Source organism: Rutidosis leptorrhynchoides, chromosome 3 (genome assembly GCF_046630445.1).
Source record: "Rutidosis leptorrhynchoides isolate AG116_Rl617_1_P2 chromosome 3, CSIRO_AGI_Rlap_v1, whole genome shotgun sequence".
In the NCBI taxonomy this organism is placed as follows: Eukaryota; Viridiplantae; Streptophyta; class Magnoliopsida; order Asterales; family Asteraceae; genus Rutidosis; species Rutidosis leptorrhynchoides.
This window is the reverse complement of record NC_092335.1, coordinates 455200257-455227387: the sequence shown is the minus strand read 5'-3', so window position 1 is coordinate 455227387 and position 27131 is coordinate 455200257. Positions and strand designations below refer to the sequence as shown.

The 27131-nt window shown below is 35.2% G+C and overlaps 1 protein-coding gene and 1 pseudogene across 1 annotated transcript; one reads left to right on the top strand and one right to left on the bottom strand.

Annotated features, from left to right (window-relative positions):
* Nucleotides 1–236: 236 nt before the first annotated feature.
* On the bottom strand, nucleotides 237–662 carry LOC139901575 (uncharacterized). Its single transcript, XM_071884269.1, has one exon. The coding sequence runs from the start codon at nucleotides 660–662 to the stop codon at nucleotides 237–239; it is 426 nt and encodes a 141-aa protein (XP_071740370.1).
* Nucleotides 663–5888: 5226 nt separating this feature from the next.
* On the top strand, nucleotides 5889–15692 carry LOC139897999 (uncharacterized; annotated as a pseudogene).
* The last annotated feature ends 11439 nt before the right edge of the window (nucleotides 15693–27131 follow it).

The window sequence follows — 27131 nt, the reverse complement described above, 5'->3', positions numbered from 1 at the left end:
TGTGACAAATTAATGACTACCAGGTAGTCATTGATTGATAACAAAGTCATTGCAGATTGTAATCCGCATAAGAAACATACTCAACTGGATGATTATATACTGTGATTCCAATCAGACATGTGACATAATAATGATATCATCATATGAAACTAACAAATGAATTATTTATAGCATTTAAGAAAAGAAAAAAAACAGAAGATTTCAATATTACATGCATGTGTTTAAACTTCTCTGGACTATATTATATTTTGCAAGACTTCCTTGTAGACAACATTCTTCGTTGTATTTGATGACCTACCCTCTTTGTCCAATATAAGCACTTTCAATCCTTTTTTGCTTGTAACACGAGATACGGCCACATAGAGCTGTCCATGAGTGAAAACAGGCTTTCGCAGATACAGACCAACGTTTGTCAACGACTGACCTTGACTTTTGTTAATCGTCATTGCAAAACAGACAGTTACTGGGAATTGACGCCTCCTAAACTTTGTAGCAATCGTTTTGTCTGTTGGTTCAACGATCATTCTAGGGAGGTAAGCTAGGTCACCAAAACAATGGCCGGTAATGATTCGAGCTTCAATGTTGTTGTCATAAAGATTAGTAACTATTAAGCGTGTACCATTACATAGGCCCTTTGACTGGTCAACGTTACACAGTAACATTATAGGCACTCCAACGTAACATTATATATCGTCAATTATTTACAATTGAATCGCCTTTTGTGCATTTTCACCGTGGTAAAACTGCAAAATTGCAGCTATACCAATATGTTGTTACTATACATATTGTGCATTATCTCAAATATATGTATCTTATGAAAATCATATAACTAAAACTGTGAAATAGAGAAGACTTAACTTTCAGCCTATTAAGCTATTATATTATAATGTTATTTCAATTTTTTAGCGCTTTGTCATTGTTGAAAAAATGTATGAATTCGTCACTCTGAGAAAACTTAAAGTCATCAGACATATTGGATATGATGAGTGGTTACATCAGAATCGGGTGGTTAATCGAGATATCAACAACAACAAACCCAAACCCACATGTGTAGGGTATGGGGAGGTGAGACGTAGACAATCCTTCCTCTATCTTTGAATAAAGAGAAGTCGTTTCTCCACCCCGAGTGAAACACTCCAAGAGTAGAGAAGGTCCTCCCTCTCTCTGTTCGACGGATAAAGAGATTGTTTCCAAAAGACCTCCGGCCAAAAAAAAAATAAAAATAAAAAAATATGTGTGTTTGTGTGTGTGTGTGTGTGTGTGTGTGTGTGTGTATATATATATATATATATATATATATATATATATATATATATATATAAAAGATAACAAATAAAAGTAAAATAAAAAGAGACGCTATGAAAATGATAGAATCAAATTTCCATGAGTTTTAGATCATGCCTGGAGTTTAATTTAGGCTTTAAGCGACAGTTAAGTCGTCAATAAATCGACGTTTGCTGATGACTTACTTAATAGAGTCGTATGCATATATGTATATAAATATATGCATATATGTATATATATATATATATATATATATATATATATATATATATATATATATATATATATATATATATATATATATATATATAAAGGTCGTACCTTGGAGTGCTGTGCGGAGCTCATGACGTAGGTCACGACATATCAATAAATGCAACACTACACTAGCAATAAACATATATGACCCCATACAAACACGGAAAAACACACCTAAGCATACATATCTACATACATAAATCCTTGCCTAAACATACATAAAACACGCATACATGAAAAACATACCTACGTACATACATACACGCATACATACATACATACACACGTACACGCATTCATACATACAGACATTGTGATCGATGTGACTAGCGCCTTGGTTTTTATTCATTGCCAGCGTGGATCACCGTTGGCTCATTGTGATATTAAACCTAGTAACATTTTGTTAGATATTAATTTGGTTGCTCATTTTGGTGATTTCGGCTTGGCAAGATTTTTTCAGTATACCACACTTGATTCTTCACCAAGCCACATGAATTCGCTTGGTGTAAAAGGCACCATTGGTTATGCTGCTCGTGGTAATTCGTCTTCAAACTCCTTATTATGCGATTTACTTATTCTACAAAGCGTACAGTTTTTGACTTTTTGTTCACAATTACTTATTCTACAAAAGATGATTTTGTAAGGTTTTTACTAATTTATGTTATCGGGTAATTTTGTCTCTGATGTACATCTTTTGACCGTTTCGCCCTTCCCCTAGGACCTAGCCACTCCCAACATGTTATGTTTACATAGTGAGGTTTGAACCCAAGACTTTTTTTACGCCTTACTACTAGCCACTTTCAAGGTTGCAAAAACGCTACTCTAGTAGTACTCGGTTGGAACTTGTTAGGGGGTACTCGGAAACTCAAGCTGTACTTGGATATTAACCAAGTTTGACTTTGACTGATTTTGACCGATTTTTCGAGTAATCCCAAGTTTTGGCTAAGTTTTGACCAAGTACACGCCAAGAGATCGGATGGAAATTAACGATGTATTTAATCAACTAAAGATTGTTAAGAATTTTTTTCTTGAAGGTAGGAGTAACTCGGCATAAAGATGCAAATACAAGTCACAATGCTACAGTCTGATTTTGGTTCACTGAGGTGAAATAAAGGTGTAACCAAGTCATTTGACTAATCTTGTTGTTATAAAAACATCATATTTATAAATTATAATAATTCCTCACTTTTAAAAATATAGAAGACTATGTGCATGTTAAAAATTTTCTGTAAATTTGAAATAACCTGAAGTATAGAGCATTGAATGATTGTACATTTAAAATAATCTGGCTACAAAGCTTACTGAATGATCTACAAGTTGAGACTCAACAGTCAACTCCCTATTAGATACTATGTGACAATGAATCTGCTATTGCAATAGCATCAAATTCTGTTCAACATGCGAGGACAACACACATAGAAATAGACCGCCACTATAACTGCATCTCCAAGTTTGGCATATGTGAGCCTTACACAACCAACTTGTGGGGGATTAATGGAGATACTATCAACAATAACAGCTAAAGCAAACTAAGCATCACCAACTTAATCAACAAGCTTATATCATCATCAAGCAGATACAGAAGATATTTAGTTCAAAGTGATTGTATATAGTAGTTGTGTATAGCTTGTTAAGTTAGTTAGAAGTTAGTTATAAAAGTCAAATGACAGTTATGTTAGTTAGAAGATCACTGTAATTATATAGTCTGTAAATCGTATTCAGTTGTATCGAACTCAATTCATAATGAAATTCTGTTAATTTCAATTTACTCTTAAGGAAACAACTTTGTAAGGCATAAATTACATTTTCATCTCTTATATATGTATATATGTGTTTAGAATTTGATTTGTAAATCAAAGCAATAAATCTATGGAATCTAGGTCAAATGGCCCGAAAAGGTAACATAAGTTACCAAATTTGACAATCAAGGTAACCCTCAAATCGCATAAGCCCGAAAAAGATTTCAATTTTATTTTTGCTCAAGAAAATGATCGCATAAGCTAGATCCTTGTAGGAAGATGAACATGAAATTCGACTTTTAGATCTAGTTATTGTTAGGCTCGATTCCTTCATGTAAGTTGTTACAAATCTTTTCTCAAACCTGAAAATTAAAGAATCACCCAAATTAATTTGTTGACCGAAAACTCCAAAATTTGACTTTGAAATCTCGAATTCAGAGATGTTTCTACAATCGATTTGATGATTCACGTCATAAACAGGTGATATGTATTCCATATCTATGTTCAATTCAATCTAAGATGTAGTGAATCTTCCAAAACTAATCAATCTTCATATTTTTGGTTTAACGATGAACACGGATCAAAAGTGCTCGAATATGTTGATGTTAACTGAAATTGATCTATCACGTAGCTTAAGAAGATGTTTAGTAACATTTTTCTCTAATCAATTCGTGTTGAGAAACCTCAGATTTGGATTTCGAATTTGGTGGTGGTTGGTTATGACCTGTTGTTGAATTTGAAGTCCATATCCATTAAATTGGTGGTAGTTCGACCTTTAATTCCTTGTGTTTAAGATTTTTGGACGGTGACGATGGTGGTGATTAGATTGGTGGTAATTACACCTTCAAAATCTCACTTAATATTTGTCTCATTCACAAAGTCAGATTAAGAGATGCACTGTCACATCTCTTTGTTTTACATTCTTTGTTTGGATTCTTGATTAATCTCCATTCTTTTTAGTACCCTTTTTTCTTGATCTAGATCGTTGACAACGACATTAGCATCCACTTGTGGTGATTAGATGATGACAGATGACGATGTTGATGAGATGATGAAGATGAGTGTGAAGTTGATGGTGATGATGAAGATGACTCTTGGTGCAATCTTTTAAGAAACTTCGGGGACCAATCGTGTATTTTTAACTGACGATTGTTAATGAATTTAACGAGTATTACCTCAATTTTAAAATTTTTAAACACGCAATCCTTTTCTTGAGAAAAATAAATTTGAAATCCTTTTCGGGCTTATGCGATTTGAGGATTACCTTGATTGTCAAATTGAGTAACTTATGTTACCTTTTCGAGCCATTTGCCCTTGAATCTAGAGTTAAAAGTATTTTTCACTTATGTTTTACTATAATAAGATAAAAATAAAATTGCCACTCTATGAATATAAATACATACCAATGCATATAAACACTCTTGCAACAACATAAAGAATAAAATAATCTAATAGGTTGCTGCGGAAATTTTTAATCTATCTATATAGTCATATAAAGCTCTAAAATGATGATATCATTATTAAGCTAATTATTCTTTAATTTTCATAATGATGATGTCATAATTATATATTAATGTAATTAAAAAAATAATATGAAATCTTTTATAAAAGGAAATACTAATCTCTCCTAAATTGTAATTTTAATTTTCTAAAAAAAATTAAAAGGCATTTATTATTACTAATAATTATTATTATTAAATACTCAACTTGAGCGAACTTTATTATTATTATTTACTTTTAATATAACAATTATAATTATAATTATTATATTATTAATATTCAAATATGAAATCGTTGTACGAAATTAATTACGTTACATATGTATGCGAAAATACATGTCTCTATATATTTGTAAAAATAACGACAAGTTTCTTAGTTAAACGTTTCATTAAAATAAATGACTTAAGCATTTACATTCACTTAATACCTAAAACATGTCATTAAATTGTTCCGTTTAAATCAACCCGTGATTTCACGGGTCATTTCATTGTGTACGGTGTACCCAACTAAAACTTTGTTATTACACTTTTAACTTTATAATTTATTATTTATCACACTTTAATTTTTTTATAATTTATTATCTATCACACTTTAAATGTATAGATATAGATTGATTGATTGATATTGATATAAAGATTTTTGAACAAAGACTTTGGAACAAAGACTTTTGAATAAACATGTATAGTAAAGTAAATAAATATATTAAATATTACTCCGTACAAAACATGTGTAATGTAGACATAAAAGGCCACGCGGTTGAACATGAGTGATCTTGCGATTATGTTTAGTCTAACTAGTACGTTCGGAATTTAAGTATCCCACATAGAATAGAGAAAAAAAATTGAGAACCCTTATAAGCTTACAGTTTTTTTTTAATATAGTCCATTCCTTTAGCCTTGGTGGGAGTTAGATAATCAGTCATGATTCATGAAGGTATATGATAATATATAGAAGAGAAATGATTTTTTTATAATACAAGAGATGACAAAACTTGTGGAATATAAAATTACAGACTCACACACCTTATCATAAGCATACATACCAGATTATTTAGACATTTAATCTTATATAAATCCAACCACTAATTTAAATGATTGCCCAACAGATCTACTAAACCTGTGTTTATTGGGTTGCTCACCTTAAAAACTTTTCTTATCACACTCCAAACAATTGTTGAACAATTGTTGATTCACTGTATTATATGAAAGCAAGATTCTTTAAGAAGTTTGCATCAATGAAAAAACTCTGTTCACTACTTCATAAATATGTAGTCTTTTCTAGTTTCGTTTTGGTTTGCTTAATCCCATCGGTTTCTTCCATGGATACTGGAAATGAGACCGATCATTTGGCCTTGTTATCGGTTAAAGCGCATATAAAATCAGACCCATATCAAATCTTGTCTACATGGAACGATTCGATCCATATCTGCAACTGGACAGGTGTTGTGTGTAGTTCAAGGCACACTCGAGTTATCAAACTCAATTTATCGTCAGGTGGATTTTCGGGTACAATATCACCTGCAGTCGGTAATTTGTCGTTTCTTAGAACGCTTGTGCTACGCAACAATAGTTTTACAGGCAAGTTCCCACAAGAAGTCGGAAAGTTATCGAGATTAAACACTCTAGGAATTGCGAATAATCTTTTATCAGGTGATATTCCTTGGAATATATCTCAGTGTCTAAATCTTGAAAAACTTGATCTCGGTGGGAACGATTTCGTAGGTACTTTTCCAAATGAATTTGAATCATTGCGTAAGCTACAGCTTATTAATATCCACTCGAATAATCTAACTGGAGAAATACCCAAGTTTATAGGAAACTTTTCGTCCCTTGAGCTTATATCTGGGTTAGGAAATAATTTTCATGGAAGTATTCCAGATACTCTTGGCCAGTTGTCTAGTTTGTGGTTTTTTGGGTTCGCAAGTAATAATCTTTCGGGCGTTTTACCACCTTCGGTTTTCAATATTTCATCCTTGACGGATATAGATTTGCCCAATAACCGAATTGATGGAAATTTTCCACAAGACATTGCACAAAGATTTCCTAGACTCGTATACTTTAACGTTCCAATAAATAAGTTCACTGGACCTATTCCAGTTTCATTATCTAATGCCTCGAATCTTGAACATCTAGCACTCCACGAAAATGAGTTTACTGGAAGCGTACCGAGTTTCGATAGGCTAACAAAATTGAGGACGTTTACGGTTAATAATAATCTTCTTGGAAATGGGAAATTCGGTGACTTGAACTTTTTATCCTCTTTATCTAACTGTACTGACTTAAGATATTTAGGTTTTGGTGCTAATAATCTCAAAGGAGTTTTGCCAAAATCGATGTTTAACTTCACTCAACTTAAGGCACTCACAATAGGAGGAAATTTGATTTCTGGAAGCATCCCTTACGAGATCGGACAACTATTAAAGTTAACTAGATTGTTTATGTTCTCAAACCGATTCAGTGGTACAATCCCGGATTCAATTGGGAATCTAGTAAACGTCGGTGCAATGTCTCTCCGAGGAAACTTACTATCAGGTCTTATACCGTCGTCTTTAGGAAATCTTACCCAATTAAGCAAGCTCTTTTTATTTTCTAATGATCTTGTGGGACCGATACCATCAAGTTTATCCAACTGTAAAGGCTTACAACTATTGGATCTTCATAGAAATAATCTCAGTGGGTTCATACCTGAGGAAATTTTTGGTCTTTCTTCCTTGACAACATGCTTAGACCTTTCTGATAACCATTTTGTGGGTCCTCTTCCTTCCCAAGTAGGAAAGTTGCGAAATTTGGTTTCGTTTAATGTTTCAAATAACATGTTGTCAGGATCGATTCCATCTAGTCTTGGAGCTTGCACGAGTTTGATTGTACTATCCATTTCGGGGAACGCCTTTGAAGGTGAAATTCCGTCCACGTTTAGCACATTGAGAGGGCTAGAAGTTCTCGATCTTTCAAGAAATAACTTAACCGGGACTATCCCTGAGTATCTAGGAGATTTCGTGTTCTTCAGAAGTTTGAACTTGTCTTATAATGGTTTTGTGGGAAAATTGCCAGATAAAGGAACTTTTAGAAATGTAAGCAAAGATTTTTTTTTAAAGGAAATGCAAAACTTTGCGGTGGATTTCAAGAATTTCAGCTGCCCGAGTGTGCAATTGATCAAGAATCATCCAAGAAGAACAATCTTTCTTGTGTCTTGAAGATCATGATTTCAATACTTGGCGTGTTTTTGTTAGTAGCTGCTGCTGTAGTCTTTTATTTATTATACATACGGAGAAATAACAAGAAGGTTTCCTCGAGGACTAATTCGGACAACGAAAGCTTCCAACAGCTTTCTTATAGAGCCTTACACAAAGCAACAGATGGTTTTTCTTCGGCCAACTTGATTGGTAATGGAAAATTCAGTTACGTCTATAAGGCAATTTTGAGCCAAAAAAATGGACCGGAAGCTGTTGTTGTGAAGGTACTAAAACTTGCAGTTCATGGAGCTGAAACGAGTTTTGTTTCAGAATGTGAAGCTTTACGAAGTATCAGACATCGAAATCTTGTGAAAATTATAACTTGTTGTTCAGCTATTGATTTTCAAGGGAATGATTTCAAAGCTCTTGTTTATTCTTATATGATTAATGGAAGTTTGGAGGACTGGCTGCATCCGAACCCGATAGTGGGCCCAGAGAACAACGACGAGTCATCCAAACACCTAAATTTTCTAGAAAGATTGAATGTCGTGATAGATGTGGCTAGCGCTTTAGATTATATTCATAACCAGTGTGGATTGCCAATGGTTCATTGTGATATCAAACCAAGTAACGTTTTGCTCGATTCAGATTTTGTTGCTCATCTTGGTGATTTCGGGTTAGCAAGGTCTGTTCAACAGACTACATTTGGCGTTTCTATAAGCCATGACAGTTCTATTGGTGTAAAAGGAACTGTTGGGTATGCTGCTCCAGGTATTATTTTTGTGAGTACGAGTGTGCGTGCACGCAAGAACATTGGTTAATTTGAGAAATAAGTTACTTTACTGAATCTGTTTGAATAGTTCTAATCTTTTGTTCATGTGTAAAATGTGCAGAATATGGAATGGGAAGTAAGATGTCACCGTATGGTGACATTCACAGCTTTGGAATTCTCATACTAGAGATGTTTACCGGCAAACGTCCTATTCACAACATGTTTAGTAACAGTTTGAATCTTCATGACTATGTGAAAATGGCTATACCACATCAAGTTATGGAGATAACTGATCCTTTCCTATTCAATACAAAACAGAACGATAATTTGATTGCAGGTACTAGTGAAACTGAAATATACGGGCCGATAGAAGAGGGTTTGATTTCAGTGTATCGAATTAGGACTGCATGCTCAGTTGAATCGCCTAGAAGCCGCTTAGACATCAGCAAAGTCATTGACCAACTACATCATGTCAAGGAAACTTTTCATGACAGTTTGCATAAAATCTATTTAAGTCATCAAAGGTATTACTTTATATTTCATATGCTGTTAGAAATCGGGTATGAATTGACTGCTGGATTCGTTCTTGAATCGTGTAATCACTATCTCTATAAAGTATTTCGACCCTACGATTGCCACGGTTGCACGAAATCTTTACAGGGATCAAACAAGAACGCAATCAGTGTTTTGGGCAACGAAATCACTGATCAAATTGTTAGAGAATATGTGTGTGTTTCTGTTGGTTTTTATGAATGCAGAATCAATGAACAAAGACGTTCATAAACTGTTTATAGGAAAACAGTTAAATCAAAAGGGTGTAACCCTTCAGTTTTGGCGGGAAAATCGGTTATACCAAAAGACATACCTGTTCGCTGACACTTATTCGAACGCAACTTTTCTAGTTAACGAATAGTGCAATTTCTGTTGAGGTTTCGGGGCGCTGCCCCGAGCTCTGCGAGGGGCGCTGCCCCCTCGACCCCTGCCCACTCACCTGGGAGCGGGACCCCAGCCAGGGGCGCTGCCCCTTGGACCCCGCCAGGGGCGCTGCCCCTTGGACCCCGCAAGGGGGCGCTGCCCCCTTGACCCCCGCATTTTACGCGACAGTTAGTAGCCAACTCTTACGGGCGTGTACTCCACACTCTCCGAACCCGTTGGTAAGTATAGCTAGCTAACACCTGCATTCAAGTAAATCGCAACTAACTAAAATGTACGTTGGATGACACTAAAATCACCAACAAATCCCCCCCATTTTAGTGTAATCCTTGATTTACTAACATAACTAAACAAACAGAACAAACTAATGCATAAATGAAAATGTTTCAGAAATTGAATTTCCACTTAGTATAATATTTACGAGAATTCGAGTATCAGGGTGTTTCAGAAATTGAACCCTTCCACTCGTATGAAAACTATAAAATATTATACACATCAGTTTCTTACATATCCCTAAAACAATCTTGACACTATTATAAGCCATGTGTCCCAATCCTTCAGTGAACATATTGGCAGCTAAGTCCAAGGCTCCATTGAAGCGGCAAAACTTCATGCTCACATAGGTAGTCCTTTTACATCTTGCACCTGCATATGAAATTTTTCAAAAGAACTATTAAGAAGAATAACTTCAACCTAACTCAACTTGCAGGTCTAAACACATACTTTGGGATCAGAATTTTATGTGTTTCAATCTTCAGAAAGTAAGCTTACCTCATTGAATTCTGCTTCTAGCGTTGTACTAGAAGGGAATTGGGCGTCTCACTTTGGAAGATTTATGTGGACTTCAATCCCACTCCAATAGCCGACTTGTGCACTAAGTCTCGGGCTAATGCTTTAGTCAAGTGATCCGCTAAATTTTGTTGTGATCTAACGAAACTTACGGATATCACTCCATGTGAAATCAGCTCGCGAACCATACTGTGTCTAACACCTAAGTGTCTAGACTTTCCATTGTACATTTGGCTATAAGCCTTAGCCAAAGTAGCTTCACTGTCACAATGGATGGAAATAGGAGATATTGGCTTCGGCCACAAAGGAATTTCATGAATTAGATTCCTTAACCAATCAGCTTCCTTACCAGCTGCAGCTAAAGCTACAAATTCAGACTCCATGGTTGAATTTGTAATGCATGTTTGCTTCTTAGAAGCCCATGAAATAGCACCTCCTCCAAGTAGGAATATCCAACCAGTCGTAGATGAATGATCTTCGACGTTGGTTATCCAACTTGCATCCGAATATCCTTCTAAAACTGAAGGGAACCCAGTATAAGTGATACCATAATCCATAGTACCCTTCAAATACTTGAATACTCTAACCACAGCACGCCAGTGAGTAGCATTTGGATTACTAGTAAACCTACTAAGTTTTCCCACTATGAAAGCAATATCAGGGCGTGTGCTTGTCATAGCATACATCAAGCATCCAATTGCTCGAGAGTATTCAAGCTGTGATACAGCTTTACCCGAATGGGGCATAAGCTTCACAGTTGTATCAACGGGAGTATTCAAGGGAGAACATTGATCACACTTAAACCGTTTCAGAATCTTCTCAATGTAATGAGATTGTGTGATCGTGATACCTCTATCAACCCTTTTAATCCTTATGCCTAGGATTACATCCGCCACTCCCATGTCCTTCATGGAGAACTTCGAAGATAAAAACTCATTTGTTCTATCAACTTGATCCTGGTCAGTACCAAAGATCAACATGTCATCCACGTATAAGCAAATGATCACACCTTTTCCGGATTGATCGAATTTGCTATATACACACTTGTCAGATTGATTTAGTACAAAACTATTAGACAACACCACATCATCAAACTTCTGATGCCACTGCTTGGGAGCTTGTTTCAGCCCGTACAATGATTTAACCAACTTGCACACCTTATGCTCTTGACCTGGCATAACAAACCCTTCTGGTTGTCTCATATACACTTCCTCTTCCAAATCACCATTCAAGAATGCTGTTTTGACATCCATTTGATGGATCACTAGATCATACGTAGCAGCAAGTGCTATTAACAATCTAATAGTAGTGATACGAGCAACAGGAGCATATGTATCGAAATAATCAATACCATCCTTTTGTTTAAAGCCTTGGATAACCAATCTAGCTTTAAACTTATCAATTGTGCCATCGACTTTCATCTTCTTCTTGAAGATCCACTTGTTTCCCAAAGGTTTGCATCCTGGTGGTAAATCTGTTAATACCCAAGTGTTATTCTCCAAAATAGAACTCATCTCGTCGTCAATTGCTTCTTTCCAAAAGGCAACGTCACGAGATTTCATGGCCTCATCAAAGGTTCTAGGATCATCATCTATACTGTAACAGTAAGAATATTGTGACTTAACACAATCTCTCGATCCTTCAACTAGGTAAAGTTGAAAGTCAGAACCATACGACTTGGGTGTCCTAGTTCTAGAGCCCCTACGAGGTTCTAGTGACTCACTTGGAATTTCTTCCAGGTTAACTCCCTGTGTAGTCTCATTTGAATGAGAAATCACGTCCCTTGGTCTAGGTATTGATGTAAAACGGGATTCATCAAATATTGCATCTCTTGATTCTATAACGGTGTTAATCGAAATAAAATCATTAGGTTTTATCACATAAAACCTATAGGCTTTGGAATGTTCAGCATATCCAATAAAGATGCAATCAACACCTCTTTCACCCAAAGTTTTCCTTTTGGGTTCGGTTAATCTTACGATTGCCCGAAAACCCCAAACTCGCTAATAATGCAAGTTTGGTTGTTTCTTGTACCAAAGTTCGTAAGGAGTCATAGTTCCTCTTTTATTAGGAACTCTATTCAAAATGTGACAAGCCGTTAACATGGCTTCTCCCCAAAATCCGTCACTCAAACCAGAGTACGTCATCATGGAATTAACCATTTCCTTGAGAGACCTATTTTTCCTCTCCGCTACACCATTTTGTTGTGGTGTATATGGAGCTGTAGTTTGATGAATAATCCCTACAGATTGGAAATACATTGGATCATAATACTCACCACCTGTATCGGTGCGCAACGTTTTAATTAAACCATTTTGTTGTAATTCCACTTCAGTCTTATAGATTTTAAATTTGTCTAAGGCCTCATCTTTAGAATGCAAAAGATAAACATAGCAGAACCTAGACGCATCATCTATAAATGTGATTACATACTTCTTATTTCCTAAGGAAGGTGTAGCATGAAAATCACAAAGGTCACTATGAATTAGTTCTAAATTCAAAGACGTCCTGTTTATGGTCTTAAAAGGTTGTCTCGTGATTTTATTCAACATACAGGTATTACATTTTTCAGAACATTTTTCAAAGGTAGGAATCAAATCAACTTTAGACATTTCATACATTCTTTTATAATGTACATGTCCTAGACGCGCATGCCATAAACTTGACTCATTTGAACTAGAACTAATCATGCAAGCAGAATTATCAACAACAGGAACATTCTTAAGATTCAACATAAACATACCATTATTATAGTATCCAAATCCAATAAACATGCCACCCTTCGACAAGATATACTTGTCGGATTCAAATACTTTTTTATAACCACACTTATTTAATATAGGATTGGAAATCAGATTCTTTCTCAACCCAGGTACATACACAACATTATTTAAAGTAATTGTCTTATCAGAGCTAAATTGTAAAACAACATCTCCACGACCAAGGACAGGAGTGACTGATTCGTTCCCCATGTGAAGCACATCATCATCAGGTTGAAATGTCTTAAACTAACAGCGATCTTTACATGCATGACATGTGGCCCCGGAATCAATCCACCACGCTATGTTATCATCCTGCACATAAAATGCTTCAGAAATATGTGATACATAATTCTGAACAGAATTTATAATACAATCAAAATTCTGACATTGGTTAGGAACTTGGTCCTTAGACCCGTTTCCTGAACCTGAACCGCTTGCTCCATCCTTGTTCTTTCCAACACGACATTCTTTCTTAAAGTGACCAGGTTTGCCACAAATCCAACAAGATAGAGATTTCTTATCCTTCTTGTTGGAACCATCGTTGTTCCCTTGAAACTTACGTTTCTTTCCATTGAACTTTTTGTTGTTTTTGTTCCCACGTTTACCATCCTTAATCATGTTAACAGAGGATAATGCAACGTCCTTTTCTTTAGTCTTACCACCCTCTTGATCACGTATTGATTCCTCAATACGTAGGGTGCCTCCCAATTCAGTCAAAGACAATTCTTCTTTCTTATGTTTTAGCATGTGTTTAAAAGTCTGCCATGATGGTGGCAGTTTGTCTATAATTGAAGACACTGAAATGGATTCATCCATTTTCAGATTGTGTTGTGTAAACTGTCCCAAAATTCGAAGAATTTCGTGGAACTGTTCCATAACAGGCCTTGAATCCACCATTTTGTAATTATTGAAATTACTCACAAGAAACTTCTTACTCGAAGCATCTTCGGCCATGTATTTGGATTCAAGCGAATCCCATAGTTCCTTAGCAGTTTCTACAGATTGGTAAACATCAAAAAGAACATCAGACATACCATTTAGAATGTGGCCACGACATATGAAATCATCGTTATCCCACTTGTTTCTTCTCCTGATTTGATCCAAAGTTGCATCCTCAGGAAGTTCTGGCATGGGGGTGGATAGAACATGAACAACCTTCAACGTTGTTAACAGAAATCGCATCTTCTGTTGCCATCTTCGAAAATTAACTCCTTCAAATTTCTCCAGTTTTGCAAACTGCCTTGTCATCTCTTTCACCGTTTCTCCAGACATGATTACAGACTAAATACTTTATAGATTTGTTAGAAATCGGGTATGAATTGACTGCTGGATTCGTTCTTGAATCGTGTAATCACTATCTCTATAAAGTATTTCGACCCTACGATTGCCACGGTTGCACGAAATCTTTACAGGGATCAAACAAGAACGCAATCAGTGTTTTGGGCAACGAAATCACTGATCAAATTGTTAGAGAATATGTGTGTGTTTCTGTTGGTTTTTATGAATGCAGAATCAATGAACAAAGACGTTCATAAACTGTTTATAGGAAAACAGTTAAATCAAAAGGGTGTAACCCTTCAGTTTTGGCGGGAAAATCGGTTATACCAAAAGGCATACCTGTTCGCTGACACTTATTCGAACGCAACTTTTCTAGTTAACGAATAGTGCAATTTCTGTTGAGGTTTCGGGGCGCTGCCCCGAGCTCCGCGAGGGGCGCTGCCCCCTCGACCCCTGCCCGCTCACCTGGGAGCGGGACCCCAGCCAGGGGCGCTGCCCCTTGGACCCCGCCAGGGGCGCTGCCCCTTGGACCCCGCAAGGGGGCGCAGCCCCCTTGACCCCCGCATTTTACGCGACAGTTAGTAGCCAACTCTTACGGGCGTGTACTCCACACTCTCCGAACCCGTTGGTAAGTATAGCTAGCTAACACCTGCATTCAAGTAAATCGCAACTAACTAAAATGTACGTTGGATGACACTAAAATCACCAACATATGCTACACATACCATGAAGTCATATAAATTATATTTTCATCTTGCTTTCTCACTTTATGTAACGTAAATGGTTGTTAATCAAGTATTGTCAGTGACTATTTCAATCAGTAGTTATACTTTTATAACGATAAATTTAAGCATTTGGGTCGCATATTTTGTAGGTTTTTATTGTTACAAGCCTTAAGAGGCTGTATTTCCACGTTGTATCATGAACAGAACATATGAAAACTATGTGTTACTCTGTTTTGCTCTATCATTTTTTTATGTCCAACTAAAATGAATATAGGAATTACAAATTAATGAAAATGACACTATAATGATCCATATCCGATGTCCTTTGTTAACTTTCAGGTTAGGAAGTGGAACTCCCGTTTCCTCGACCATGCGACCGCAAGTTGTATAAGTACATATTCTTCTGTAGATTGTCTGTATGCTCACAAATGAGTGCTTTGTTCCATAAAAGCTATTATTAACAAGTGTAAACAGTAGCAAACAACCAATTAATGTTGATATATTTGTACATCACAGTTCAAGTTTCTATCATGATTATTATTTTGGTTGAAGTCAGAAGTCTCTCCCTAACTATCTAACGGGAGATGATCGCAACGGGTGGTTTAGTCCCCCCGGGTGATTCCAATCGCTGTTCAAAAAAAAAAAAAAAAAAAAAAAGAAGCCTATCACTCATCAAGATTGCTTCAGCAGGTCATTATTTCTTTAAATATGGACTTTTTGATGACTGACATTGGCCCATTTAACTATTTTCTCAGAATCTATGGCACTCATACCCCCTCTAGATGTTTCTCTCCCAAAAGAAGTACTCCACCAAGATTCTTGGGTGCGTACAAATGGTTAATCGTAACCCTTGTAGGAAATCTATCGATACTAGAGCCAAACCCTAATTGTTGGTTACGGCCTATCGGTCCTTGTAGGTGCTCGTTAGCATCTTACGTTCACGCGCCCGAGTCTCTCTTATGATGTGAAGCAGATTTGTCTATATATGCATGATCTTTGTGCCTTACCCGACAACTCTAAATATGATCATCCGGTATGTTCAGAGTATTTTGATCTTTAACTTCAACTATTTGCCTCAACGACTACATCTCCTGTCGCATAATTTGATTCTAATTGGGTGTGATGCCCCACCACAAGCCGCTCTATGTTTGGCTGCTGCGTGTTTCTTAAAAATAACTTGTTCTAGTATGTCTTCCTTTTATCTTCTTGTTTGGTATTCTTCCCTCATTTTCTTTGATATTTGTTACAGATGAAAACCTTGTTGTTTACTGATACAAATAGCATCTACAAATAGTGTCTAAATACAAATAACGTCTAATTACAATGTTCGGTCTTTCAAGGTAACATTGTAGACTTGTAGTGGAACACCTTTTAGGTTTTAAAAATGATAAGAATGTCTTATACCAATTAATCAGTTTTCATGTAAAAGGATACATAAGTGTAACACCCCCAAGTTCAGGTACGTTTAATTTTTTTTTTTCCTAATTATACGCACATCTATCATTTCGATTGAGTCTCACTTATACGGACTTGAATTAAGGTGATTCAAAAGTTCAGATGCCCTAACTTGAACCACTAATCTTTTAAGATCAGAAACATAATTTTTGGACCAACTCTCGCAGTCATGAGACATATTTCACATATGCTTGTAACTACACAAACTATACTATCCAAAAATTATGGCTCTTACAGCAAATTTGAATAGCCTTCATGGCGTCATCTAGCCTTTATGGCCTTTTCATCATCTTAGCCTTCATGGCCTTCTTATCATCTAGCCTTCATGGCTTATTCGTCGCACTTACGGTAAGTTTTCATACCAAATAAAATCCAAGACTTGATAATTTCATATTGTAACATGTAATCATGAACCTAACGGTTAAATTAGGGGATTACAATCAAAACCCTAAACCTAAAAACCTAATGGTCGAGGGGATCACAATCTAATTCGTTAGTGTAACTGTGTCAGGGACTAAATGTTAATATATAAGAAATAAGAAATATGGGGATTTAATGGAAAATGAGAAAGAGATGCAGGGTTGAGAATAAAATTCCCAAAACCGATACGTGTCGCGACATTTTCACCGGCTGCCTTTCCCGAAACCCTAGCTCCTCTCCGTCGTTGTTGATGGCGACCTCCGGATTGCCTACGGCTGCCGCCACTTTAACAGTTATCTTGTGGCCATCGTTCCACCCCAACGGATACCCCTCTATTGAATCTTTTGAATAGTTCTAATCTTTTGTTCATGTGCAAAATGTGCAGAATATGGATTCCGAAGTAAGGTGTCAGTGAGTGTCACCCTATGGCGACATATATAGCTTCAGAGTTCCCATACTAATGTTGTTTACGGGCAAACCTCCTACTAAAGACATGTTTAGTAAGAGTTTAAATCTTCATGACTATGTGAAAACGGCTATACCACATCAAGTTATGGAGATAACCGATCCCGTCTTATTCGAAGCAAAACAGAACGAAAATTGAGTGCAGATAGTTATGAAAGTGAAACATACGGGTCGACATAAGAGTGTTTGATGTCAGTGTATCGAATTGGGATATGTTGCTCAGTTAAATCACCTAGAAGCCGGTTACACATTAGCAAAGTCATTGACCAACTACATTCTGTCAAGGAAACTTTTCGTGAAAGTTTGGATTATTCTATCAAAGTCATCAAAGGTATCAGTTTACAACGTGAATTAATCCAGTATCAACATAATTCAGTATTGTTAGCGAGTGTTTCAACAAGTAGTTATAAGCTTTTTATGACAATCATTTCAATCATCTAAGCCGCATACGTTGTTGGTTTTTATTGTTTGTGACATAAGCCTATTCGTTATGTTTTGCTCCGTCTACCATTTTATATGTTCAATTAAAATGAATATAGTGCATTTTAAGTCTCTAGTTATCAATTGACGAGAGTTCGTATCAAGACACACAATTATGCTGAAAAAGGCATCCGTACATATTAAAACACGTACCGATTAGAAAGGCATCGTACACCGTACACTACAAGAAAATCTAACATTGGGGACGACAGTATTAGGGACAACATCAAATTGTCCCCAAAAATACGTTAAAGGACAAAAAACTGGGCTGCTTTTTACCAAAAGTTTGACCATTTTGTTAGGGACGACATTTAGGGACGACATGTCGTCCCGAAATAAAATTTAATTTTTTTAATTATTTCTCGTGTCAGAAACTGGCTCCAAAAAGCAAAAAAGCAAATTTTTTAGGGACGACTTCCAAAAAAAAAAAAAAAAAACATTTTTTTTATTTTTGTCGTTGGGAAAAAAATTGGCTCCAAAAGAACAAAAAAATTGGCGCCATATTTAGGGACGACATGTCGTCCCTAAAGCCTATTGGGGACGACATTTTTGACAGTTTTTCGTATTTATAGAGTCCATTATCAACAACATTGCACACATCAAACACACCGAAAATGTTGACCATCATACAAAGTTACTGAATTAAATGAATGAAAAATCGCAGTTATTTTCGAATTCTAACAAAGTTACTGAAATTATAACATTTCAACTACAAGCAACATCATACAAAGTTACTGAACTAAATTACATTATAACGACGAACATTAAACGAAAATCATACCAAGTTACTGAAATTAAATCACACTCATGATGATGATGATTACGATGACGATTCAGTAATATGTGTTTTATATGAATATATAATTTTAATAAATATTTTATATATATTTTGGTGAAATTTTTAATTTTTTATATATATTTAATTTGAAATCTTTTAGTTACTTGTATTTTTTTTATCATCGTCAAAAATCATTGTCATCATCATTTTTTTTTAAAAAGAGCAACTAATATTATAAAAAGGAGTTAAAAGAGAATATAATAAGACGTCCGTGTGTTCGAACGGAATTAGAGTTGGAGTTGAGATACCCCACCAACACAATAATACCATCTGTCGGGCAATTGTCAAGGAGATAGGCAACTATAAGAAGCCTTTTCCTAAACATACCTTAATCAAACCCTAATTAAACCATAAACAAACTCTTAACATTGTTAACTGATGTATTTTTCTTTCCGCGGGAAACTTTGGGTGGAAAAACATTGGCGGGAAAACGAATGGTGGTTTTTGGGTGGGAAAATTCTTCTATATAACAACCCCACTAGTCACAACACTAGATGACTGCAACAATATGGATGAAAATTACCAGTATGGTACATGGGAAACTTTGGCTGTTAAGTCTTGTCGAACTTGTGGTTCAAAGATGGTTATCAAAACTTGTTTGACTGATGAATACCAGTACGGTCGACGATATTATGGTTGTGATGGTCGGTTCGGAAGCTTGATGTCTGAACGTTGTAGAAGGAGACAAATTTGGATTGATCCGCTCTGATCTGATCGGGCGCTTGAAGTGATACCGTCATTGTTAGCGTCCAATAAAGCTCTCATACGTTCACTTGAAACCGCAAAACGTCAAGCAAAAAGTTTGAAACTGATGTTAATTTATAGTTTGGTAGCATTTGTGTTGTGTTTCATTTTCAAGTAACTAATGTAATTTCTTTTGGAAGTAGTGTGTTGTAGTTTGTAGTTTCTGAAGTAATTTCGGTTTCTAGTAACTAATGTATTGTCTTTTGAAAGTAACTGATGTATTTTCTTTTGAGAATAATTTCTACTTAACAATTATGTGTTCTAAACACCGTTACATTACACCGACACATAAACACTGTTACATAACAACGTTACATTACACTGACACATTAACACTGTTACATAACAACGTTACATAACACCGTTACATTACACCGACACATAAACACTGTTACATAACAACGTTACATTACACCGACACATAAACACTGTTACGTAACAACGTTACATAACACCGACACATAAACACCGTTACATAACAACGTTACATAACACCGTTACATTACACCGACACATAAACACCGTTACATTAGGGCGGGGAAACAAGACCTCATCTTCGTATGTTTGTCGTTATCAGTGTGATTTTAATTTCAGTAACTTTGTATGATTTCCATTTAATGTTGGTCGTTGTAATGTGATTTAATTCAGTAATGTTGTAATGATGATGATGATGATGATGTTGACGGTGTAATGTAACGGTGCAGTTTAACAGTGTAATGTCACGGTGTAACGATGATGACGATGGTGATGACGAACGATGACGACCACGATGACGATGACGATGATTACGATGATGATGACGACGATGATGATGATGATGATTACGATGACGGTGATGATGATGATGACGACGACGACGATGATGATTAACGTCGTTTAATTAGAGTTTAGGGTATAATTAATAAGAGGTTGTTATATAGAAGAATTTTCCCGCCCAAAAAGCCTCATTATGTTTTCCCGCCAATGATTTCTCACCCAAAGTTTCTCGCCGAAGATTTGAAGTCACATGTGACGATGATGATGACAATGATATGTGACGATGATGATAGCGGCTTAATATAACGGCGTAATCTAAAAAGTAAGTCAATACACTAAAAATTGCTTTGTGAATGACTTACCTTTGTAAACGTTTATTATACTAACAATTCTTTTAAATATTTAGTTCAATACAGAGAATCCCGGTCTTGAAATCCAAACATATTTTGCTGGTTGGTTCAAAGAAAAGGTAAACTCATTATATATATATATATATATATATATATATATATATATATATATGTTATATAACTTTCTATTTATATTATTTTTTAATAGATACGTAAATTTCGAGTAGTTGACCGATCAAATTGTAGCAACGAATTGCTAAGTCTAGCTGAAGGACCGGTCGGTTCCGCAAACTATTACACCGCTTGCAACGTGAACGGTGTTAGGTTTGTGGTTCGTGATCGTGATGAACGATGCACAACACAAAATAGCGGAATTGCAACACCTGGAATTGATGTGCCTATGTATTATGGCCAGTTGGAAGATATTCTAGAGTTGCATTATGGTGGTTTATTTAGTGTTGTGTTATTCAGATGTCGGTGGTTCAAGACTGAGAACATCAAGCGTAAAATCCGTTTAGTTACAAAGAATAACATGACTAGTATTGACACAAAAGAAGAATGGTATAAAGACGATCAACACATTCTTACAACACAAGCTCAACAAATCTTCTACATCGCTGATCCTTCTAAAAATGCTAGCTGGAAGGTCATTCATGAGGTCAATCATCGAAAACTTTGGGATAGAGACATCATCGAAGAAACCGAACCAGATGTTTGTACACAACACCAATTCATCCGATCTTATACTGGATGCTGATTTGGATAATATGACTTATACAAGTTTGAGTGTACATGGAGAATCGACAACAATTGATTTTAATCCACCAACACATGAAGTCGATGATGATGTTGATTTTATTATCGATTTAGACCCTTTTATCCTTCCTCACGATTTATGTGAGGATGATAATGGTGTGGAGGCTAACGATGATAATGGTATGGAGGCTAACGATGAAGACAATCCTCAGTTTCTTAATGATGAAGCTTACTCTAGCGATGAATTTGATTATTAATGTGTAATTGTTATCTTTATGAAGAACGCTAATTGCAATGAAATGTTTAAACTTTCAATGAAGTGTATTTTTATGCTTTTCTATATTTTTCATTACACACACACACACACACACACACACACACACATACACACACACACACACACACACACACACATATATATATATATATATATATATATATATATATATATATATATATATATATATATATATATATATATATATATATATATTTGTTCTGTTGACTTACTTGTATATATGCAAATGTATTTGTTATGTCTGGTTCTTTTAATGCTCGGTGCAACGAGTCATGGAGGTGATGGGGGCAATGAGCCCCCTCGGTGTCCTTCTAACCTAGAGCGTGGGCACACAAGTAAGAAATTAAGATCTTTTAGTGATCATATCGTTTATTATTATTTTTTGAATTTAACCGTGTAATTTTCGTTTGAATATGCAGCTCAACCCCGTAAGGGTGGTCGTGGCCCAAGTTCAAACGCCAAATTACGGAAAATGGTGGCCGAAACGGGTAACAAACCATTACCTATTGAGTTTGATGTTTCTGTTTTGGGGACATGTCGTCCAATTGGCGTTCACAAGTCAAAATGTATTGGTATGCTTGTGGAAGTTGTTAGGGACCCGTCCTTTCCAAAGCATTACGACACGTGGCAAAAGGTTCCCGATGATGAGAAAGAAAAAATTTGGCTTGATCTCTGTGTAAGTATATTCGGTTCCTTAAATGATAGATTACTTACTTATTTATACTTAAACTTTATAAAATATGTTACTTATTATACTAATATAATATTGTAACTATGTATCTTTTTGTTCTAGGGGTTCTTTGACATGACCAAATGGCTAGATGGCGGGAGCAAGCAAAGAACCGTGGAAGCTGGGGTAAATTCTTTGTGCGGGGATCGTTGGAAGAACGCAAAGAGTGAACAGAGAAAGTATTTCACGGATAATGATGGGTATGAACATCCAAACAACCTTCGAAACCTACCGCCACCGGATGTTGAACAACATCTGTGGGACCCATTCGTAGACTTGATGCTTTCAAAAAAATATCGAGCTCGTTGTGCGGCTAACAAGAAAAATAGGGCGAAAATGGAATATCTCAGTACGCAAGGTAGCAGGTCTATCGCCGACCGTCTGGTAAATTACTTAGATCTTTTTTTTTTTTTTTATCAATGTCATATTTTAATAGTTGTATATAGATGAATTTAATTTGACCTGATGCGTGTTTGCAGGCCGCTAAGGATCCTCCGAGTCTTATCGAGAACTTCAAGAACATCCACACTTATAAGAAAGGTGGATGGTGTAGGGACAAAGCTACGGAGGACTACCTAAGTACATATTTATATAAATACATATATATATATAAATTGATATATATATATATATATATATATATATATATATATATATATATATATATATATATATATATATATATATATATATATATAGAGGGTAGTATTCTAGTGAGAACATTTTCATTTTTAAAATTGGTGAGAATACTTGTGAACCATTCATTTTATTTACAAAAGAAAAAAATACATTAATAATTTAATTAATTTCTCCTAAAAAAAGTGGCCTACACATACTCTCTATTATAATTAATAGAAGTTAACAAATCATCAGTGGTAAATACATGATAAATTGGATAACACTTTGATTGCATCTCACATTTAATTTAATGGATGAAATTGATAAAATTTTAGGATGCAATATATACATGTAGGTAAGTAAATTCCTTATAGCTTGAAATAGATTTACTTGTATGTTGCAACTTTTTTCATAGTTTTCATATTGACTCATAATCAATGACCGTTATAATATGTATGCATAAATCAAGTTTATAAATGAATCATCCATATCTAGACGAAGAAGCATTCACTTTACACACGAATAGTTTATAAATGAAGCATCCATATTTAGACGATGAAACATGCATATCTAGACGATGAAGCATCCACTTTACACATGAATATAGTTGACACATCTTGATTTAGAGTTGGATGCATCCAAAACTACCTAAAATTGATCGGATCTCATTTCCAATTTTTACTCGTGTGAGTTAAAACAATTGATACATGTCAAAAAATTGTCCGTTGCATCGTACCCGCAACAAATGTTCCTTATATTCTATACTATCTTTAAATACAAAATTTGTTGTTTGCATCCCTCGTATAATATGTAAAGATCTAACCAAAAAAAAACCATTTAACCTTTCACTTTCTTATACATGGCCTAGAATTTTATAACTTCCTATATGCAAGGAAATGAATACATGATGTGTGCGAGGTGGTGTATAAAATACTATTAATTTTTACAAGGAAATACTATTAAATACGATACAATTTTACACAAGATATTTATTTATTTATAGAGTGGATATACCTAAACCTTGCTACAACACTTATAGGCAGTGTACCTAATCGTACAGTAGTGTAGTTTTTAGTAAGTCCGGTTCGTCCACAGGGAACTCTAGCCAAGTTTAACGCTATATTAGTTTTAACTTATAATTGTAAAAATACAAAAATATATATAAGTAGTATTATTATTATAAAGGGGGTTTTTACCGTTTAATGACCGGTTTGTCGATTTTAAAACTTTAGTCGCAGTTAAAACCTAATGTAAAATATTAAAAATAAATATAACTTAATTTAAAGCGTAAAGTAAATAACGATAATGAAATTGCGATAAATAAAAGTGCGATAAAATAAAATTGCGATAATTAAAGAGTACGATAATTAAAAATGCAATTAAATAAAATGACAATAAATAAAAGTGCGATAATTAAAAGTGTAATTAAATATGAAATATATAAATTATGCTTATTTAAACTTCCGTAATCATGATGTTTGACGTGTTGATTTTAGTTTTATTACCATGGGTTAATTGTCCTTTGTCCTGGATTATTCGATATGTCCATACGGATTTGTCCATAATAGTCCATCAGTCATAATCATAAAGTGCGAAAGTCTTCGTCAAATTATTCTTATTCCCGAAGTCAAATATTCCAACTAATTGGGGATTCGAATTGTAACAAGGTCTTAATACTTTGTTTAATGAATACACCAGGTTATCGACTGCATGTAGACCAAGGTTTTACTACTTTATTAACAATTACACCAATTACCCTTGAATGTAATCCACCCCTATTTCCACAAGTCTATTAACTATTAATCCAGTTCCGTGTCCGGTAAAATGAACAATTATTGGTATTTATAGATATCCCGCCCACCGTACCCAGTCAAGCGTATGTGGTTATATATAAATATGTCAAATTATAAGTCTATATATTAAATTAACGAGGTGTCGTTTAGTTAATATAAAGCCCATTAATAGCTCATAGTCTAATTTCCACAAGTGTCGTTCTTTTGTCCAAACCCCAATTATGGTACAAAGCCTAATTACCCAATTTTAATATTTAGCCCAACATCACGATTACTTCGGCATTAAATAAGCATAATAATAATTTAGCTACGAGACATTAAATTAAAAAGGTTGAACATAACTTAAAATGATTAAAAATAGCGTAGCGTTACACGGACAGAATTTCGACTTACACCCTTACAACATTCGCTAACATACCTTTATTATTAGAATTAAAATTAAAATTAAAATTAAAATTAAAATTAAAATTATAATATATATATAAATTATACGAGTGAGATAGAGAGAAAGATATATGGATGTCTAAAAGATCGCTCAAAACTGCGAAATTTATAGCATGTGGCTTGACTTTTTGGCTCATGCGATCGCATGAGATTATCTCATGCAGGCCATGCGCTCGCATGGCCTGGGATTCCAGCTCACATGTCTTTGTTTGCATTCTGCCGACGGATTTTAAATATAATATATAAATAATTTTAAGAATTATTTAAATATTATATTATATTTATGTGCATAGTTGACTTGTAATTTTAGGTCCGTTGCGTCGAGCGTTGAGAGTTGACTTTGGTCACGGTTCTGGATTTTCGAACGTCCTTGCGTACAATTTAATATCTTCTATTTTTCGTTTCGCGTCTTGTACTCTTGTAATTTTGAGACGTTTCTCATTAATAATTGGAACCACTTTGATTGTATTTTGTACTTTTGAGCTTTTTGGTCGTTTGCGTCTTCAATTCGTCGAATCTGTCTTTTGTCTTCACCTTTTATTATTTAAACGAATATCACTTGTAAATAGAACAGTTGCAACTAAAAACTTGTCTTTCTTGAGGGATAATGCTATTAAATATATGTTCGTTTTTAGCATTATCAAATATTCCCACACTTGAGCGTTGTTGTCCTCAAGCAATATAGTCTTGAAATAAAAATACTAGAATCACTTCTTTATTCTTCACACTTTATACATCAGTGATTTTTATACGGCGGTATGAATAATGGTAGTAACGATGTGGTTTACAGTCCCACATGACTATAAAAATTTAAATCCTTAAGGAAATTGGATCTTTATGAAAACATTTGATCTTTTGAAAATTAAATCTAGTTTTTACCCTAGATAAGTTTTCCGGAATAACCCTTCACCGGTGTTTGCAAAATGTTTTTGTGGGTTTGGTGGGTTTCATATTTGAAAATTTTAGCTTAAAACTTGCGGTTTTGTGTCACCCACTTGCTAACCTTGTATTGGGAAAGCAACACGTCCAGTATACTTGCTCCGTATATTACCATTTGGTAAACTACCGTCCGGTTGTAAAGGAAAACGTTGAACAAGCAACTGTTAAGGCAATGTCCCCTGACATGCTTTTAATTATGGTCTATAACGTGTCGGATGCAATTACTATCCTTTGTAGGAGCAATAGTAAAGCCCACCCTTATGGTTTTTCGGTCTGGCATAAGGTCCTGTCTTTGACCATGCTATGCAATCACCGTTCTTACGGTTGACACCCAATTTGGTTCAGGTGACCTAATGAATTCCAGGTAAATTCCTAGGATTTTACGTTCAATGGTAATGAACGCATTAAAAATGGGTTTTTCAGAAAACAAATCGGTTTGTAATTTTGATCAAAATATTTTCTCGTTCAAGCTCGAGTTTAGATATCATCGAATTCCATAAGTTTGTAATTCTCAATCTTTAAGGTCAATCTCTAGGATTGAGTAATATCAGGCTTAAAAGCTGATTTTTAATCTTTAAGGAGATTATCCTTTTCTGGGGGTCTGATTCATTAGTCTTATCAAGCTAATTTGCACGGCGTCCTCCCCATTTTACGAGACATATCCTCTCATGGTTAGGATAAGTCTGACCACTTGGCGACCCTGTTTGATGCTGAGGTCCGTGGATTTCCTACTGATTTTAGTGATGACTTTTCTAGATTTTTCGTCAACCTACAGCTGGTCTGGACGACAACTTCATGACCTAAATCAAGAAGCGCATGTTTTTTTCGGAAGACTT